The sequence below is a fragment of the Symphalangus syndactylus genome, chromosome 1 (genome assembly GCF_028878055.3).
Source record: "Symphalangus syndactylus isolate Jambi chromosome 1, NHGRI_mSymSyn1-v2.1_pri, whole genome shotgun sequence".
Taxonomy (NCBI): domain Eukaryota; kingdom Metazoa; phylum Chordata; class Mammalia; order Primates; family Hylobatidae; genus Symphalangus; species Symphalangus syndactylus.
The window spans coordinates 149709785-149729738 of record NC_072423.2 but is presented as its reverse complement, the minus strand read 5'-3'; the positions used below and the strand labels follow the sequence as shown (position 1 = coordinate 149729738).

The following is a 19954-nucleotide window of genomic DNA, read 5'->3' as shown; positions in this document are numbered from 1 at the left end:
CTGGCACCCACCCTTCTACTTTCTGTCTATATAAATATGACTACTCTCAGAACCGCACAGAAGTAAAATCACACAGTATTTGTCCTTTGTGACGGGCTTATTCCACTTAGCATCATGTCCTCTGGTTTCTGATGGCTAAGCAGCTTTTTATAAATTAATCTTTTTAGAGATTTGCAATGAACATGGGTCTTTGCTGGTCCTGTGTGGAGTTAGTCGGGAGGATGGTGGTTGCCAGGGAAGGCACAGAGGGCTGCGCCAGTTCAGGAGAGCAGGTCGGAGCTGGGGCTGGAGTCCCTCCTCCTGTTTTCCCTTCAAGCTCTGCCAAGGGGCCCCTTGGAGGCGGGGATGACAACCCAGCCCTGGCTGCAGCCGCACATGTTTGACATAGATTGTTTCATCACGTTTTCCCACAACTCTAGATGGCAGGTGTGATTTTCGTCTGTCTTACAGACAAGGAAACTGTCTCAGAGAAGTTAAGGAACTGCTCCTGGCCCGCCAGCCTATGAATGGTGGCATCTGGACCACACTGGGGCCTGTCAGCACCCAGAGCTGGAGGACTCTCGGGGGCTCCTGTCTGCTCAGAGGCGAGCTGGGCCCAGGGGCGGCAGAAAGGGAAAATCTATAGCCCTGGGTTAGAACCCAGGTTCAAGCTGAGCTCCACTCCTCACTCGTTGGGTGGCAAGTCACTGCCACTTGGAACTTCTGTGTCTTCATCTACAGAAAAGAGATAAGGCCTCTTCTCATCTCTTCCAAGGACAGTGAGAATGAAATTCGACAACAAATAGCATGGTAGAAAATATGAACTATGCTGGCCAAATCAAAGTAGAGGTGCACCGTCACTTAAGTCCCCTCTCTCCAGGCCAAGGCACAGAACATGGAACCCAGTAAGGACCTCCCAGTTTTAAGCCCTCATTAAAAGCCTGAAAAGCTGGCCAGGGTGACTCAACTCTCAGTGTGGATTTCATGCTGTCTCTGGCAAAGGCTCTACCATAGGATGTGCCGATTTCCAGTCCGCGCTCCCAGTGAGGCCTGGTGTCTCTCTGAGAACAAAAGCACTTGCTGAATTCTCAGAGGTGCAGCCTGTTATCCCAGCAACCCCATAATTAGGGCACAGAACTTGTTGAAAGGGAAGAGATGTCACTGGTCGGGGGCTGTCCAAGCACTGTGGTAACAGGGTGTCCCCACCAGGCTTGGAAGAAGTGAAGGGCGGCAGCCACACATGGCCCCGTTGAAACAGCTGTGCTTGTGATCTGTGCTACAGATGTGTGGTTTTTTTTGAGGCAGACAAGAATGCTTGTTACCATGTGAGCCGCTGCACCTGGGTGAAGTGTTGAAATGTTCTAAAATTATATGTGATGATGCTTGCACAACTCTGAACACTAAAAACCACTGAACTGCACACTTCAAATGGGGTGAATTGTATGTAAAGTTTATCTCAATAAAGTCTTTTTGAAAAAATTTTAAAGACCAATTAAAAAAAAAGAGACAGAGATAGAGCCAGGTTGTTTCTCAAGGTAGAAGGCAAACCCCCAAGGGCAGGATTAAGTCACAGAAGACGGTAATTAAATGGCTCTGGAAGAGGATAGAGATTTCCTTACTTCCAAGCTTTACTTGGTGAGGGGAGGGTGTGGCGAGGGGGCTGGAGGAGACGGGCAGGGAGGCCCTGGAAGAAGGACCCAGAGAGGAAAAAAAGAAGGTCAGCTGAGAACATTCAGATCATAGAAGTCTAATGCACCAAGCCAGTGGTTTGCTGGGGGGTCTCTCTGGACCTGGGGAGTCAGAAGAGCTGACTCCTACCTCGGAGCTGGGTGGAATAAAAAGCCCTAAGAAAGGTGTGGGAAACAGCATGGAGGGTCCCGGAAAGTTAAACAGAATTACCATATGACATGGCAATGCTACTCCAGGTACACACCCCAAACAAATGAAGGCAAAAGCTAGAACCAGGATTTGTACATCCATGTTCACGATCGCCAATAGGTGGAACCAACCCAGTGTCCTCCATGGATGAATGGATCCATACAATGTGGCCTATCCATAAAGTGGAATATTATTCAGCCTTGAAAAGGAAGACAATCCTGGCACATGCTATAACATGGATGAATCTTGAGGACATTATGCTAAGTGAATTAGCCAGCCACTAAAGGCCAAATACTGTACGATTCCACTTAGGAGAGGTTCCTAGCATAGTCCAATTCATAGTGATGGAAAGCAGGACAGTGGTGCCAGGGGCTGGGGAGAGGGGATGGGGAGTTAGCGTTTAGTGAGCACAGGGTTTCCATTTGGGAGGATGAAGTTCTGGAGATGGATGGTGGTGACGGCTGCACAGCAATGTGAATATATTTAGTGAACTGTACATATAAAATGGTTAAAATGGTACATTTTATATTATACATATTTGACCACCATTTAAAAAACAACAGCAGAGTCTGTAAATTTAGAGCGATCAGTTCAGTCCAGTGTGCCCAGGACCTACCTGGTTCTAGCACTGAGAATCCTGCATCCAGGGGACCTCCTTAGTCCTTGGCAAATAGAGATGGCCGGTCAGCCTGCCTGCAACAAGCGTGGCCGCAGGTGCTGGGGAATGGCGGCCCAGCCTGGACAGTTGGAGGGTGGTCTCAGTGATGTTGTCTCTAGCCTGAGTGACACTGGAAGCTGATGAGACCTTGAAGAGTAGTCTGGGAGGTAGAAGGGCCTCTCTGGGGGTTTACTGGAGATGGAGGCCACAGAAGGAGAGTATTGGACCAATAGGCAAAAAAAAAAAAAAAAGGATTTTGTTCTTTGCCAAAGGACTGAGAGGCTGGCTGGGGTGACTCAACTGTCAGTGTGGGTTTCATGCTGTCCCTGGCAAAGGCTAGTCTACCATAGGGTGTGCATTTGGGAAAGACAGCATTTTTGTGGAATTTGCATCCTTACTCAACACTCCGTGGCTGATCTGTGTTCACTTGCTTGGTCTAAAACACTGAGTGATTTCTTCACATTCAAGGGAAGCAAATACTTTTATTCTTAGTTGCCAATGAGGTCTGCTCGAATACTTTCTCTGATCCCAGGGACTGATGTCTATGGGTCTAAAACCGCTCGAAGATTTTAGGAATTAAAAATTTTAAAAAGGACATATACTATCATCAGAGTGAACAGGCAACCTAAAGAATGGGAGAAAATTTTTGCAATCTATCCATCTGACAAAGGGCTAATATCCAGAATCTACAAAGAACTTAAACAAATTTACAAGAAAAAAACAACCCCATCAAGAAATGGGCAAAGGATATGAACAGACACTTCTCAAAAGAAGACATTTATGTAGCCAACAGACAAATGAAAAAACACTCATCATCAATGGTCATCAGAGAAATGTAAATCAAAACCACAAGGAGATACCATCTCACACCAGTTAGGATGCTGATCATTAAAGTCAGGAAATAACAGATGCTGGAGAGGATGTGGAGAAATAGGAATGCTTATACAATGTTGGGAGTGCAAATTAGTTCAACCATTGTGGAACACAGATCAGCCACGGGATGCTGAGTAAGGATGCAAATTCTACAAAAATGCTGCCTTTCCCAAATGCACACCCTATGGTAGACTAGCCTTTGCCAGGGACAGCATGAAACCCACACTGACAGTTGAGTCACCCCAGCCAGCCTCTCAGGCCTTTGGCAAAGAACAAAATCCTTTTTTTTTTTTTTTTTTTTTTTTTTTTTTTTTTTTTTTTTTGCCAATTGGTGATTCCTCAAGGATCTAGAACAGGAAATACCATTTGACCCAGCAATCCCATTACTGGGCATATACCAAAAGGATTATAAATCATTCTATGATAAAGACACATGCACACGTATGTTCACTGTGGCAGTATTCACAATAGCAAAGACTTAGAACCAACCCAAATGTCCATCAATGATAGACTGGATTAAGAAAATATGGCACATATACACCACGGAATACTATGCAGCCACAAAAAAGGATGAGTTCGTGTCCTTTGCAGGGACATGGATGAAGCTGGAAACCATCATTCTCAGCAAGCTAACACAGAAACAGAAAACCAAAGACAACATGTTCTCACTCATAAGTAGGAGTTGAATAATGAGAACACATGGACGCAGGGAGGGGAACACCACACACCGGGGCCTGTCAAGGGGTGGGGGGTACAGAGGGATAGCATTAGGAGAAATACCTAATGTAGGTGACGGGTTGATGGGTGCAGCAAACCACCATGGCATGTGTATACCTATATAACAAAATTGCACATTCTATACATGTAATCCAGAACTTAAAGTATGACAAAAAAAATTAAAAAAATAAAAAATAGCAAAGAACATGTAATTGTCAGACCACTGGGAGCATAAGGAGCAACTCTATGAATGTGTTATCTTTAACCCACCATGGTTTCTGCTTCCTAAAATAAAGGCAATACACAGACCACCAGGCAAATCCTCCCCTTTCCAACAAAAACTATTAATAGGGTTTCGGGTAAGACTTGTCTTTTTTCTATTGTCTAATGCTTCCATTCCTGGAGAATGTGGCTTTGTGCGCTTTGGCTTATGGAACCCTCTGTTCTTTTACTTTGGTGAAATAAGGGCTGTGATGGCAGCAAATCCGTAAACACGTTTGGGGCAGAGATTTCTGGACGCATCTTTAAAGCTGGCTTGAGAGAAATCCCAGTGCACAGGGGCCAACCAGAGGCCAGAGAGTGCGTGTCCTGGAGAGCATGGTAATCGCCTCAGAACTGGGCAGGCAGACAGAATCTCAAGGTGGCAAAGGGCATTTTGTCTGGTCCCTTCAAGTCGGGCTCTTATCTCTTCTACCCCAGCCCAGTAGCTAGTCTCTGATGCATGCTGAAAAGAGGCTGCGTGTAAAATCCAGGCGGTTTTGCCAGCTGTGTGTGCAGGCCCAGTACATGTTCCACCGTCCCACGATTTGGGAATGAGACTCACAGTTCTTGAACCCAGGAAACAATTTGTGTAATCGCTTTCCTTATCTTATTTAACTTCACCTGCAGGTCTGCCTTATTATTTTCATCAGTGTTGTGCAGAAAAATCCACTTAGAAGCCTGGGTAAAACTGTATTACATGATCTCGGGTTTGGTCCCTGAGAGCCAGATTAACGCTGGCAGGAAAGAAAGCAGGAGTGCCCTTCAAGCGCGCTGCTGAAGGGCAACTGGAGGTTCTGGGGAAATGTGAAGAAAGAAACGCAAACACCCCTAGGAACCAGGCTGGTCTTGTGAATTGATTTCCAGAGGAAGGCTGGAGCTTGTTTCGCAGAGGTCTCTATTCTGGGAGGCTGCAGCCCAGCGGGAGGGAGCTGAAGCTGACTCTCCTGGCGAGCGGAGGCCACACTCACGCTCTGCAGCCCAGGGCCTGCAGGGCAGGGACTCTGAGCCGGGTTGGTCCTGGGTTCTCTTTCAGGCCCCTGGCCTGGGGCTGTGGGTGGGAGGGGGGCAGGTGCAATGGCTCCTGTCACTGGGCTGACTTGAAGGCAGGAAGGAGACAGCAAGATGACTCCATCTGAGCCAGGCCTCCAGGGATCCTCCCTGCCAGGGGCTCCCGTGCCCCCTGGAGAATGGTGAGTTTGCTGGGAGGGAGAGACCACAGCCCCAGAGCTGGGCAGAGAGCAGGAGGCTCTTCGGGCCCTGCCGAGGACTCCACAGCAAGAGTTAAGCTCTACCCCTGTGATGAGGCCGTTGATTTTTCAAACTTGGAAGGTGTGGGCCAAACTACACCTTCAGGGGTGAAGCTGGCCTTTGGGAAGGACAGAGTGATGCATTCTGAAGAGCCCCTAGATCTGCCGCTAGGGGCTCTGGGTTCCAGTCCTAATGCAGCCTCTGATGACATGAGTGACTCTGGACAGGTGGCATGTGCCCTTCACAGAGAGGATGCTGATCACCTTCCTCCCCTCCCATCAGACTGCATCTTGGAAGTGAGGAGTTTCTGGAAACTATACACCCAAGGAAGACATTCTGTGCCCGAGAGAGAGGGGGAGAGATGTGACTGCTGCTGGCTGGGTGAGGGCAGGCCCAGATCAGCATCACTGGTACCCACCCCTGCACTTGGGTCCTCTGCACCTCCGCTCCCAGCATCTGGGCCTCCTCCGTGCCTGCCTCCCCCTCGCTCAATCTGTCTCCACTCAAGAGGCTGATGGGCAGGTCTCCCTGCTTCTTCAAACCTTTCAAAGGTATCCCGGGACCCTCCTGTTTCCTTGACCTCTCCAGCTTCCTCTCTCCCACCCTGATGCCCTTGCCCCCGCAAGGCAGCCACACTGAGGCTCTGTCCCCTCCCGTGGTCCCTTCTCCACCTGTCACCCTTCAGGACCAGCTCAGCCTTTGTCCCCCTCCCTGCAGAGGGGATGACAGCCCCATGGGCGCCTCCTACCACTGCCCCTCCATGCATCCTCCACCATGGCACCCACGTGTTGGGCATCGGTTTCATTTTTTATCATGTGTCTCCCAATAGATGACAAAACACCAGATGAGAGACAGCGACTGGGGCCACCGCAGTGCGTGGGGCATCCTCTGGTGCTCGAAAGGCATTTGTTAGATGAATGGATCAATGAATCAATCTGTTAGTTAAATTTCCCCAGAGCCAAGTCTTGATTTTCCACACTCCATTACCCAGTGACTGTCTCCATGGCTGGGACAGTCCTGGAGAAATCACTCCTCCCTCTGCTACCCGGGCTGACCGCCACCTTCTGGGATCTCCCATTGCCCCCAGGCCTGTGGAGAGGCAGCCAGTAGAAAGGACAGAGGAGCAGCCCCTGGTTCAAAGTCCTTCTCCTCAACTCACTGGTGACGCCACCCTGGGCAAGCCACCCCACACCTAAGCCTCAATTTCCTCATCTGCTCAATGAGCATAATAGTACCCACTTACTGATAATAATTGACAATAATTTAATGGGCACACTACTGATCATTTATAAGAATTAAATAAGCCCATATACATACACTTTGTACAGGACATTGAGTTCCAGAATTACTAGTTCCACTGTGTCTCGTCTTCATACACAGAACCACAGAGCAAACCATTCAACTATGCTTTTACTTCCCATGTGGCGCTTGCCCCACCTCCTGGGTGCGGGGTCTCTGCGGGAGCCTTTTTTTGCTCTTCACAGCCTGGCTCAGGGTGGGTCCCCAGCCCAAGCTTCACCCACCTTTACTGAGCACTCCCTTATCTCTGACAACTGTACTGCCCGTCCCACGTCACCAAGCACGGTCCGGGGCTGGGTAGGGCTGTGTTATCATCTCTATCACCAAGTGTTGCCCGCGTCAGAGGGCTGGTAATGTCAATGCACTTCAGACTGGAGATGCGGGGGGGGACCCTCCCGCTCAGGGGTGTCCTTAGCTTGCACATGAGGAGGGCCAGGCCCGCCACTAGGGGCCAAGGCCTTCCTCAACTTCCCTGCCACTCCCCTGGAGAGCAAGTGGGGGCCCTCGTGAGGCCAAGCAGCCAGTCCCAGCACTGCTGCTCCTGCCAGGCTGTGAGCACGGCCCAGACACAGCTGTTCTTGCTGGGCGCCCGGCAAGACGTGCAGGAAGGGCTGCCTCCCTCCCCTCTGTGAGCTCAGCCACGCTGCTGGGGGTCTCTGGGCCAGACGGTGGAGGGAGAGGAGACACCCCTAGCAGGGGTCGCCTCCCTGCTCTGACAGGAGCTCCCCTGCATGGCCTTCTCAATTCTACCTGCAGGAAGGCCTCCCCCATCTACAGGCAGGAATTGGGGCTTCATTACATGAAACTGGAAGCTTTAGCCAACGTGACAACTGTCCTATGAAAACAGAGTGCCGAAGTGCCCTGGGGTCATCCGAGAGCCCTCAGAAGACCCCTGGGGCACAACGATTGGGATTTCTAGGCTTTTCTCGGGTTCTCTATTCCCTGGTTTGGAAACAGATGTAGCGGGAGCTTCACATCCGATGCTGAGCGAGAACCAGCTAGGAAGGTGTCAGCAGGCTGCTGACCTCAAGGGAGGGAGAGCTGAGGGCAGGACATGAGCTGCTGGAGTGGGGCCCTGTGGGATTAATTAGGGCTCCCAGGCACGTGCAGTTGCTACACCTTTCTGCCTGCGCCTCCAAAGGGAAGTGAGGCAAATCTATTTTCTGCTCCACCCTCCAGGCTACTTTGAGGCTGTTTTGCTCTCCAAAGTCACTTCATACTCTATTACTCAGGTTCCTGTCTTCTTGGGAAGAACATGCTTTGGGCTTCAGCTGCCAGGGGCCTCATGGTTTCCTATGGCATTGTGGGTGAATCCAGACCTACCGCAGGGCTCTGAGGTCAGGCAGATCTGAGTTCAAATTCCTGCTCTGCTGATTGATCTTGGGCAAGTTTTTTAACCTCAGTTTTCTCATCTGTGAAATGGGGATAGTAATCGTGCCTACCCGGAAAGATTGCTGTGGCTATTGAATGCTGTGAGGCGTGTGTATAAACTTGCATAACACAGCACCCAACCATCCCAGGGGCCCAGCAACTGTTCAGTGTCCTAATGCTGCTCATTCCCCTCCTCTCTGCTCAACGCGCTGCCAAGAACGGATTTATTATCATCATTTTACAATCACAAAACCAAGAAGCCTTGGTTAATTGGTTTACCTAAAGGCACACAACTAAGATCTGGTAGAATCTGACTTGAAGTTGAATCTAATCACGCATATTATGCTTTTTCCAGTGCACTCTTGACCAGTTAATGAGCCAGTTGCATTAGAATCACTTGCAGGTACTTGTTAAAACCTCAACACCTCCCCAGATTTATGGAATCTGAATTTCCATGGAGGGCTGGGAGGGATCCGCACTTTTAGCCAACACTCTGGGTGCCTCACCCAGTAGTCACTACCCCATACTGTGGTGTGCTGTTATAATGGGGAAAGTGCCCATCAGAGGAACTGGGTTTATTATTATAGAAACATGAATAGGAAATAAGGAGAAGCTTAATGCAATTATGTGGACAGGCATGGATCTGGCTGCTGAGGAAGTGAGGAATTTGCGTATTTCCCTTTGGTTAATTTCATCATCCACTCAGCACCGCCCTCAGCTCACCAGATCATCTCAGAACTCAACTTACTGCATCTCTATTATAACTTTTGTCACACCGTGCCGCTGTGTTTATGTGCCTGTCTTCTCCCTGGAAGGGAAACTTCACAAAGACAGGAGTCCTGACCCATCCACCTTGGCCTCACCCCACCCCACCCCAGCACAGAAGCCAGGCGGCCACGTGAGGCTGGTAGTGCTGAATGGACACGGGTCTGAATGAAAAGACTCCTGCCTGCCTCTCACAGCCCCAGGATCGCCCTGCGCTGCTATTCTGGTGAGATGCTGCCGTCGGGATCCTCCAACTCCCTTCTTGACCCTGCAAGACAGCCAGGAAAGGGAGAGCAGGCAGGACCTCCCGGTTGGGGTCAGCTGCAGCTCCCTGGCCAGCAGTCCCACCTCATCAGCTCTCACATCAAACAGGAATGTTGGGAGATTGAAGGCCTTACTTTTATTTTATTCTAGCAGATTCTATGCCTTAAAAAAATCTGTAGAGTACAAGGTGAAGAATGCATACTGATTACATTGGCAAGGGAGAGAAGAGCCTGGTGCTGGCACTTTTGCTTCTTTGGTCTTTTAATAATCTCTTTTCCCCTTGATTATACATGATATATTCCTATTTTAGAAACTTTGAAAACTATAGAAAAGTCAAAAGAATAATATTACCACTCAGAAATAAAGATCATCAAGTTTTGGTGTATTTCTTTTCCTGGTTCTTTTGTTTATACATTCTTTGGTAACCCCCAAGAGGCCGTATCTGCCCAGATGAATAGAACAGGAATCTTCCTCCTGCAGGCCTGGTGCCAGACAGGCTGAAAGCCCTGGGCTATGCAGAGAAGACTTAGCCTTGGGTAAACAGAGGATGGGACTAGAAATTCTCTTGTGAACCAAATCCCCACTCAGCCAGTGCCTCGCCGATGGCTCTGAGCAACTTGCTATCTTCATCCTGAAACAGTACAGCTGCCCAGTACCTGCAAATGGTTGTTACGAGGCATTGCTAGCAACCTCCTGTGTGACCTTTTACAAGTATCCTGTTCTGAAGGGTTGAAGCACAGGCTTTCTGGCAGCTCAGGGCCCCTTGACTTGGACATCTGATGTGCCCAGAACAAAGAAAACAGATCTGGATCCAGATCCAAGTGATGTGTGTCTGTGTCGTGGCTTAGCCACATCCTTGCATATGACCTTGGCCAAGTTGCTCTAAACTTTCTGTCCCTCACTTCTACAACCTTTCTGAGCCTCAGTCTTCTCTTCTGTAAAATGGGAATAGCAAATACTTCCCAGCCTTCTCGCAGGATAATGGATATGGAAGGCTCTGTAGATGGGGGTATCAACCTGGCTGTATTGCCCAATGCCCATCAGAAGACACCTGGTGAGTATGACCTGCCATTTGGCCACACTGCTTAGCACACATGGATGACAGCAGCCTCAGAGGGCTGTCCCCTGACATACCAGAGTCTTGTGCATACCAAGCAGGCAGCACAGGCAACACAGGGTTAACAGGGAGAGGGCAGCCCCCTCGAAGCCACGCTGTGGCCACAGTGGGGCCAGCTAAGTTTAGGTCACAGGCCTCCTGCCACGACAGGCCCTAAGTGATGAAAACTTGTCAAGGTTCTCGTCTTTCTAACAGCCATAAACACCTTCTTGGTGCGGGGGGAGGGAGGAGACGGCGGGAGGGGGTGTCTGCAGGGATCACACACCTGCGTGAAACTAAAAGAAAAATATCAGTGGGTGCTCAGGGCTTCTCACAACAAACTGCCCATTAGGAAGCCGGAAGGTTTTGGTTTTCGTCCTGGCACTGCATAAACCACACGGAAGACTTTATTGCCCCTTTTCTCTGACTTCCGGGTTGGCAAGGGGAACTTGTGGGTGTGAATGAAGAGAGAAAACAGAAAGGAGGGTCCCTGCTCCCCTGTACTGAGCGCCCAGGGCCCTATCCCAGGGAGTTGGCTGATGGACCCAAGCCCGGGCAGAGGCGTGTGCGAATGCTCTGAATTCCGGACTCAGCTAGAGAGGAGAGAATCCCACAGCTCCAGGTCATGCTCTTTCTAGCTCCCCTAATTCCTCAAGCAATGCCCTCCCCCCACTGCCACCCAGGCTACTCAGCTGCCTGGAAGGTGAAAGCTGGGGGCTGTGACCTTCGGGTGACCTTAGCAGCCTAGAACTGCAGCGGCACAACGGCCACTCCCCTGAGCCAGTGTCCCAGGAGCAGCGAGACTGGGCCTCGCCTGGAGGAGTCAGGTGGCCGCAGCCCTGCCTGCCACAGCCAGAGAGCCACACATCTCCAGCTCCGCCCGGGGAGCCCAAGGTCAGGCCGTCTTAGCTGGGAGTCGCACTAAGAGGCTTAGAGGATCTCCACCAGCCTTGAATCCTGAACACATTAGCCTGAAGGAAAATCTGAACTACTTGCTGATCCCTGGGGGCGTCAGGAGTGATAGTCCTTTCCTTGAAAGCTGAGAGGGACAGCTGACCCCTGAGAGCTGTTAGGATCCTTCCCAGCCTCAGAAATCAGCCACAGTCAGGCAGTCATTCTGCCTTTTAGCTGTTCTTGCAGGAGGCGAGAGCAGATTAAGACGATGCGTCCAGACCCAGCACTGCCTGCCTCTGGTTGAGGTGACATTGACCACTGCCCCCTGGGAAAGCTGCTAGGTGGTCAGAGGACAGGTTAGAGTGTGCCTTCTCCTGCCTTCTCCTGCAGTCAAAACTCCCTTTGAGTTACGGAAAATATGCACATGACTAAGGGAATTACAGATTTCTAATCGATTTCCTTGGCCACGTGAGAACCAACAACACATTTGCACTTGAGCCTAACAAATCTGTAGGAAGGGCTTGCCCAGCTGTAGAGAAAACCTCCTTCTGGGCTTAAAATACGACAAAAAAGGTTATGCAAATCACTTTCACTGAGTTAAAGAATAGGTTTTTTAAAGGTGCCTTCAATGAGTTAAGACGATGAATGAGGGAAACCATGGCATTAAGTTTAACCTTTTGACTGAGACTTAAACAGAGCAGAATGTGTTTGTTCACCAACACTGAACTCTCAGTTTTCAATCCAATCAAAGGGTTTTGCAAGTTGCTGTCTAATCCCGGCAGCAGGCGGAACTGCATGTCCCGCCTGCCTGCCTGCCAGTCTGTGTCTGGTCTGCTTTGGGCCTCAGAGTTGCAATCTTCTGAACGAGTGTGGTTCTTGGACCACTCAGGGTGGGATGCTGGGAGTTCACTGAGGCCCATTCACCGACGGAGCCCCAAGACACATGGGCAGTTATGACAGACAGGACTCAGAGCTCCCGCTTGGGGATCCCGGGGTCTGTCCTCTGAGGTCCCTTCTTGGTCCCCTGGCCCTGGTCTCGCCCTTTCATTCCCTGATAATCTAAGTGTGGCCCAGGGACTAACAGAATAGCGTCACCTTAGAGCTTGTTGGAAACTCGAAAGCGCAAGCTCCATTCCCAACCAAAGGGACCAGAATCTTCATCTGCACATGTGCCCCAGTGACCCACATGCACATTAGAGTTTGGAAGTCAATGCTCTGAGAGATTCTCTATCCTGCGACGAAAATGATTTCTGGAGCATGCATCTCCTTGGTCGCTGCTCTTTGAGCATGCCCAGTGGAACCTTCTGCGTTGGGTCACCTCATGAGCCTCACCTTCTACCTCTCTCCCCATAGCTCGCTACTCTGTATGAGTTCCAGCCCCGGCTCTGTCGCTCACTCATCATGTCATCCTAAGCAGGTCACCAGACTTCTGTGGACCTGTTTATCCATTCATAAAATGGACACAGTGAGGGCAATCACGCAGCCTTCCTGTAAGAATCAGAGATCACGGAATGAGGCTGCAACTCATTCAATCCTGTTTCTCTCTCTGCCCCCACCCGCATGCATTCTGTTGCCTGCTGACATTTTTGTGATTTCCATTTTTTGGAATCAAACAGGAAAAGTAGGGGTACCAGGAAGGTCATCCAACAATTAGAAGAGGTAATGCCTGCGAAGTGCCTGGCACACAGGACGCATCCCTGGTGGCACAGGGAAGTAGCTAGAGGAGTGGAAACAGTGCAAATATAAAGCACTTTTAATAATGCTAATATTCCCTTTACGCTATGTACGACAGCCTTTGGCAGTCAGATTAGTCCTGACAATTTCTGCTCTGCTGTTGGCCTATGGAGCCTGGCTCTACACATCACCCACAGTTGTGCCTCACCCTGGGCCACCTTCCTCGCTTGGCCAGCACACTGGGCAGGGCACTTCATGCTGCTTGGCTCACAGGCCTGGCAGGAGATGCGAGCATGACTTGTAGACTCGAGGCCCAGGCTGCAAATTAGAAGCAAGCAGGAGCTTTAAAAACCACACGTGTGGTTATCACCCCCAGACATTCACTGGATTGGTCTTCGGTGTGGCCTAGGCTTTGGGAGTCCTAAAAGCTCCGCAGGTGGTTTTAGTACATGCCAGAGTGAGGGGACTAAAGGACGACGAGCAGCACAAGTTCTAGGAAGCTCCATCCTACTGGGCGCTATGCGGAATGCTAACTTCCTTAAAAAGTAAAAGCCTCAGCTCCCACAGGCAATAAAATCTCATATGAACTTGAAACCAACAAATTATATCTCTGATGAACAAGAATGTTTTTTGTTCCTTCTTAAGAAAGCAAATCAACGCAGTTTAGCCTCAGCCATTCAAAGAGCAGCTGGGGGCTGCGCGCGGTCTGTCCTGGGGCACTGTGCACCTCCGCTCACCTCTTATACCCCCCACCAAGAGCACCAGGGGTGACAGAGCACCCCAGAGATACGGCTCAAACCCGCAGGTGCCTCATCTTCTCCGAAGCCGACAGCATGTGCACCCTCTTGTTACGAGAGACAGACATAACAGAATCGTGTGTTCTGAGAAGCACTCTCGGTATCAAGTGTTAAAACCCAAACAGGCTTCCAATTAATCAATCAGATCCCCGCGTCCCTGAGCCCTGCCCCACTCCAAACCCCAGTGGATTCTCTCAGCCCCTGAGGCATTCCAGGTCTCATGCGGATTTAGTCTTCGGGATTCTGCAAAACAAACCAAGCAGGCCTCAGCCAACCTAGCTGACCCAAGAGCCACTGCCAGCTCTGGAAGGCAGCTGCCCTTGATGGCTGGCTCACCTGTGGCCAGAGTGGCCTGACTCGCAGGTGTCACCTAGGCCTCAGGGGATGGGGTGGGGCAGGGGTTCAGAGTTGGGGCAGGGTTAGCTTCATGCCTGGTGCTGCTGAGAGGCTGTCGTGCCAGACACGGGTGATTGTCCCCTGGGGTGGTGGGAGGGGACAGGGCACCCAGCTCTGCACTCCCACCCGGTTCTCAGGCTGAGTCGCCATGCACAAAAGATGCTCCTATTGGGAATCTTCTTTGCCTATGGGCAGGAAAGTGACCGCGCTGCGGTCCCAGCTCAAACGCAATGTGCCTTTAGCTCACACCTGGCCCCGCCCTGACTTCTGAGCCAACTCCTCCTCTGAGCCTCCTCACCGAGCTTCTCCCCGGGCAGGACCCATCCCGCCGGCTCTGGGCAGTTCCACGACTCCTCACCACTCGAGCACATTCCACACCAAGCCAGCTCCTCACAGCAGCGCCCTGCACAGCCACACCCCAGCCACTGTGCCCCATGGAGCCACCCAGCCAGCGCCCAGCACAGGAAGAGGCCGCTCACATGCAGAAGAGTGGTCCCCACAGTGGCAGGCAGCTGGGGTGGACAACACAGTGGGGAGGTTCCAGCGCAGAGGGAGGGGCAGTCACACCCCAGGAGCCAGAGTCCAGTACTGGGAGCGGTGTTGGGGGGAGAGGGGTACAGCTTAACATGGGTTCAGGTTCTGCCAGAAAACACCTGCTTCCTCCATTAGTGTCTGCAATTAGAGGCTGATGACACCTGGGTCCCCCCAGCCACACACAAATGAGGCCTGCCTTCAACTCGTGGGAAGATTACAGATGTGCACTTGGGGGGTAGAGAGAGGGGAAGAAATACATGGTGGGGGTGGGGAGACAGACAGAGAGAGACAGAAAAAGACACAGAGAGACGGTGGCAACTCCTGTTTTCTGGGGATTCTTGGGGGCAGCCACTCACCAGTTCCTTCCTGAGCCAGGCTATAGCTTCATCGATGCTCTGAAAGCCTTCCAGCTTGCCACTGGACAGGGGTCTGGCGCCTTGGCTGGCACTCCTGGCAGGAGCGGGGTGCTGCCCGGTCTCTCCCAGGGGGAGCAAGGCCTCCTGCCCCCCACGCTCCCCCTCCTCCAAGCTCGCATGTGGATCCGCAGCTGGCCTCGGGAAGGGCCAGGTCTGCTCCTCCAGCCTGGCCTGCCATTCCAGGTAGGAGGGCCTGCGGGTCTCCAGCCTCAGTTTCTCGGTGAGGGCCTTCAGGCTCCGGAGGTGGTCATCGGGTGGTGCGGCTGCTCCTGCCCCCTCTTCTGCACCCACTTCTTCCACGTGGATCTGGGGCACAGACATTCTACAGTCTGCCCTGGCAGCCGGACATGCGAGGGCGCAGGGGGCACAGGGGGAGGCTTGGTGGGTGGCACAGTTGGGTCCCGCTCTGGAATGGCCTCATCCAGGTGCCCGAGGGCATTTCCGGGACAGGAGCCGGCATCGGAGGCTGGGTGGCAGGGGAGCTCAGAGAGACCGCGCAGTGAGCCGCACAGGGCGCCCTCCTGGAGGCTTGGGTCTATGATCCGTCCTGGAATCCTGTGGGTGCCACGCTCCACAGAAGGCAGGAAAAGACAGCGTCGCAGGAATCTCGGGGCAGCTCGTGCCAAGGTCTATCTGTCCTGAATGCACTCGAAGACCAGACTGGCAGGAAGAAGGCCCAGAGCTCTCTCCTCTCGGGAAGGGCAGGTGGCTGGAGACCCTGTGGGAGAGATGAGAACCGCATCAGTCCCGATCCCTGCCCTGCCACTCAGAGGCGGGCATGTCCACTCCACAGGAAGGCAAACTGAGGCTCAGAGTGGACTGGTGACTGTGCTTCTTATGGCTAGTCCGCGACAGAAGTGAGGTCATTTCAATGCCTTAATTCAATGCAGAGAAGTTAATGACCAATTGAAAAATTGTGTAGTGTTTTACCATCTATATAAAAATGAGTCTGCCTCTACTGTCTTATTTAATGCCCCTAGCAAGTCTGCAGGGATTTGTTTTTATTCTCATTTCACACACGAGGAACCCACATCTCCTAGAAGTTAAATGACTCACCGAGAACTCCCAGCAATAAGTTGTGGGGACAAGCTCAGGCTGTCTGAATCTGAAGCCACAGGTCTCTCCTCTCTGTGGCAATGGCCGGAGGGTCCCCAGAGCCAGCCAGCAGGGCAACCGCACCCCACGCAGGCTCAGGTGTGTCTGCTCCATCCAGGTGCCACTGCCCCCTCACCACCTCCACCCACCACAGGTCGCGTCCTCCAGCAGCAGTTTGTACATCCAGGTCTTACTCCACACTCCTAGCTTCTTCCTCCTAGAACAACACCTTACCTCACCTCTTCAGAGACAGAAGCAAATAAACCTGCAGCTGTGGAGGGAAGAAAGCAGTGGCACCTGGGCTGGATGGCTAAACGAGCAGGCTGTGACTCATTGTTCTAGAACGAGGCTTCTTGTGCTCACCTAAGTGCCTGCATGGCAGCACCTGTTTGGTAAGGACTTCAGCTATGGGATCTGATGTGGCCTCCCCATCTCCAGAAAGGAGGCATAAGCCCCGGCTCCTACCCCGTAATATCAGACACGGTAAGAAGAGACCGCAGCCTCCAGACTCTGTGGTCCAAGGTCCACAGGGTGGGCAGTGCACATGTGTGAATCAGAGTAGGAGACATCTGATTTGGACCCAGGCGGTAAGCCCTGGACTTTCAGGGTGTGTTTAAAAAAAAAAAATCCGTGCTGTGGGACATGCAGCTATAAAAAAGAATGAATTGATATGGATGATGTTCAAGATAAAGCTTAAATGAAGAAAAGCAAGATTCTCAGCAGCCTGGAGAGTAGGCCACCCTTGGGGTCAAAAAGGAGAAAGAAAGAGGGATTGTTACTGACTTGTAAATGTCTAAAAACATCCTGGCCAAAAAAAAAAAGGGAATAGCCATAGTCATGATTACTTGTTTGGAGTGAGGGAAACTGGGCAGAAGGGAGGTGAGGATAGGAGGGAAAAGAATTAAGATGAGGGTGGCAAAAGCTGAACAGGGAGCAGGACCACCTCGCGGTGTCCTGGGATTCCTCTCCGACATGGCACGCAGATGCTCAAGAAGGATGAGCAGAACTTTCCAGTCCAGACCTTTTCCTTAGCCCAAGCCTGCGGTGGGGATGTGACCCGAGGACGTCCTGCTGCCCGACCTCTGCCGCCCTAGGCTGTGAGCCTGCCCTGGCAAGGGGCATCCATGGAGAATGAGAAGGAATAGTCCACCCCAACTGGTAAGCAGAGAAACCCGCTGTCACCTCCAGCTCTGCTTGGAGCAAACGAGAATCCCCCTGAGGAAGTGCATTCTGATTCAGTTGGTCTGAGATGGGACTCAGACAGCAGTGTTCAGCTGCCCCGATGATCTGAGTGTGCAGCCGGGGTGGAGAACCACTGTCTCCAGATGCAGACACTAGAGTTGGGATCAGATGGCCTAGCTCTAGGTCTTGTCAGGCTTGCTAAGCCTCATTTTCTTCACCTGTAAAATGGGGGTGATAAATACCCACCTCCTATGCTCTAGCAGATTGGCAGAACTAAAACTCACCGGCACTCTCTGAAGACTGAGCACGCTAAGTCCACAAATGTGAAATGGACTCATGGGAGTCTTCTGTGCAGTTTCACGGTCAGAATCTGTCCAAATCTAAAGACTTATCAGCTGCTTTCTGGGGCCCCTCCCAGGAGCCGTCTGCCTCTTTGCTGAGGTGCCAGGATCTGTTTTGAGCATGTCTGAGGCAGCTGCACCTACAGGGCTTCCTTCTCCCTGGCAGGGGACCTCTGATTAGATCCATCAAAGCTTCCTGGAGACGATTCAACTGCAGGCGGATGAGCAGCACCCTCCCTCCCTGAGTTCTGTGAGCAGATAACATGGACAATGGGAGCCCTGGTGGCCCACCCCTTCCCCCACCAGCAGGCTCCCATTGCAGAGGTGAGGGCATCCCACTTCTGCTACCACTGCTGGGTGAGGGGCTCCTCTCAGGGTAGGAAACTGCTACAAGTCTGTAACTGTATTGCAGGTAATGTATTTCAATTATTGGTTTCTTTTCTTTTTTTTGAGATGGAGTTTTCACTCTTGTCACCCAGGTTGGAGTGCAATGGCGTGATCTTGGCTCACTGCAACCTCTGCCTCTTGGGTTCAAGCGATTCTCCTGCCTCAGCCTCCCGAGTAGCTGGGGTTACAGGCAGCCGCCACCATGCCCAGCTAATTTTTTGTATTTTTAGTAGAGACGAGGTTTCACCATGTTGGCCAGGCTGGTCTGGAACTCCTGACCTCAGGTGAAGGCCCGCATAGATCATGTCAGGACCAGCTGGTGGCACGGGCGGCAGCCCCTGTGAACTGTGACCAGCTAGTGATGGTCCTCGGATCTGCTAAGCTTGGTGAAGTGCAGAAAACATGGTGTGCACATCTGCCCATGTGAGACCCAAAGTAGCCCCCAGAGGCAGGCGAGATCACCCCATTTCACCAAGGAGAAATCGAGGCTAGGGCAGGTGAAGTGCCTCAGCCCCTGGTCACAGGCAGGTGCCAGCAGCTGGACCGGGGCAGAGTCATTTGACTCTGTCTCAGCCTCTTTCTACTCCAGAGGGTGTGGGCTCTGGGTTAGAGCTCCAGGGCAGCCATTGCCTTTGTGACGTTGGCACATTGCTTCATGACCACCCTGGGCCTCTGTGTCCTCTTCTGAGAAATAAGAACAACCGGAACGACTACATAATTTGCAAGGCTCAGTATGAAACGAAGATGCGGGGCTCCTTGTTTAAAAAGTTCTAAGAATTGGCTGGGCGCGGTGGCTCACGCCTGTAATCCCAGCACTTTGGGAGGCCAAGGCGGGCAGATCACGAGGTCAAGAGTTCGAGACCAGCTTGACCAAAATAGTGAAACCCCGTCTCTACTAAAAATACAAAAATTAGCTGGGCGTAGTGGCGCTTGCCTGTAATCCCAGCTACTTGGAAGGCTGGGGCAGGAGAATCGCTTGAACCCAGGAGACGGAGGTTGCAGTGAGCCAAGATTGCACTACTGCATTCCAGCCTGGGCGACAGGGCGAGACTCCACCTTAAAAAAACAAAAAGTTCTAAGACTTTCAAGACAGTGACAGCAGAGCATGAACCCACGCAAGGGGCCCTGTGCCACTGCCCACAGCCATGAGGCCAGTTCTGGGGATAACATCTGCCTCGTAGGTCCTAATGAGGGATTCAATAAGGTTACAAATGTGAGCTCTCAGCACACTGTCTGGTCTACAGGAAGCCCTAGACACAGTCATGTAGCCCTAGTCACGGTTTTTAAAATGTCATTAAGACGATGTAACCTATCAGAGTTATATCACCGTCACATGACAGATCATGTCCCTCCAACTGCACTGAGCAGTCACTCTGTTGGTCTCTGACCTACTGGGTGGCCCGAGCCAATCCCTGCACCCTCACATCCTTCCCTGGACACCAAACAACACGAAGTCAGTTGATCCCACCTCCCCCAGATTTTCAGGTCTCAAAACTTAGTGGAGTCTGTTCTGCCATAGAAGGGACAGAACAGCTTCACTTACTAAAACCATTCCATGCCTGCTCCCTTCCCTCTCTGCTCACATTGTGAATGCCCCGCCCACGGCTCGGGGTGCTGGGAAGACTCCACTGTGTGCTCTGTGCATGGCACACCAAGGCCAGGCCCCAAAAGCTTGGTTTCTGGTCCCAACACTGCTGACAAGCCAAGCACCCAGGCTCAGTCCTCTCCTCGTGGCCTCAGTTTCCTAATCTGTGCAATGGCTGAGGATCTATGGAATCTTGTATGTGAAAGCTCTCTTTAAACTGTAAAGAGCTGTACCCACCTGAATA

The 19954-nt window shown here is 51.6% G+C and overlaps 1 protein-coding gene across 8 annotated transcripts in view; it reads right to left on the bottom strand.

The window, feature by feature from the left end:
* The window catches only part of FAM167A (family with sequence similarity 167 member A), a 46330-nt gene that overhangs the window by 7651 nt on the left and 18725 nt on the right, over positions 1 to 19954 (bottom strand). For 6 of the 8 annotated variants that reach the window (XM_063613483.1, XM_055288314.2, XM_063613471.1 and 3 more), the window contains one exon: positions 15061 to 15838. In XM_063613483.1, the coding sequence (XP_063469553.1) occupies positions 15061 to 15441 (381 nt within the window). In that variant the 5' untranslated portion in view covers positions 15442 to 15838. Of the gene's footprint in view, positions 1 to 15060; positions 15839 to 16176; positions 16487 to 19954 lie in introns of all 8 variants that reach the window. The other 2 variants (XM_063613488.1, XM_063613474.1) reach the window with 1 other exon arrangement.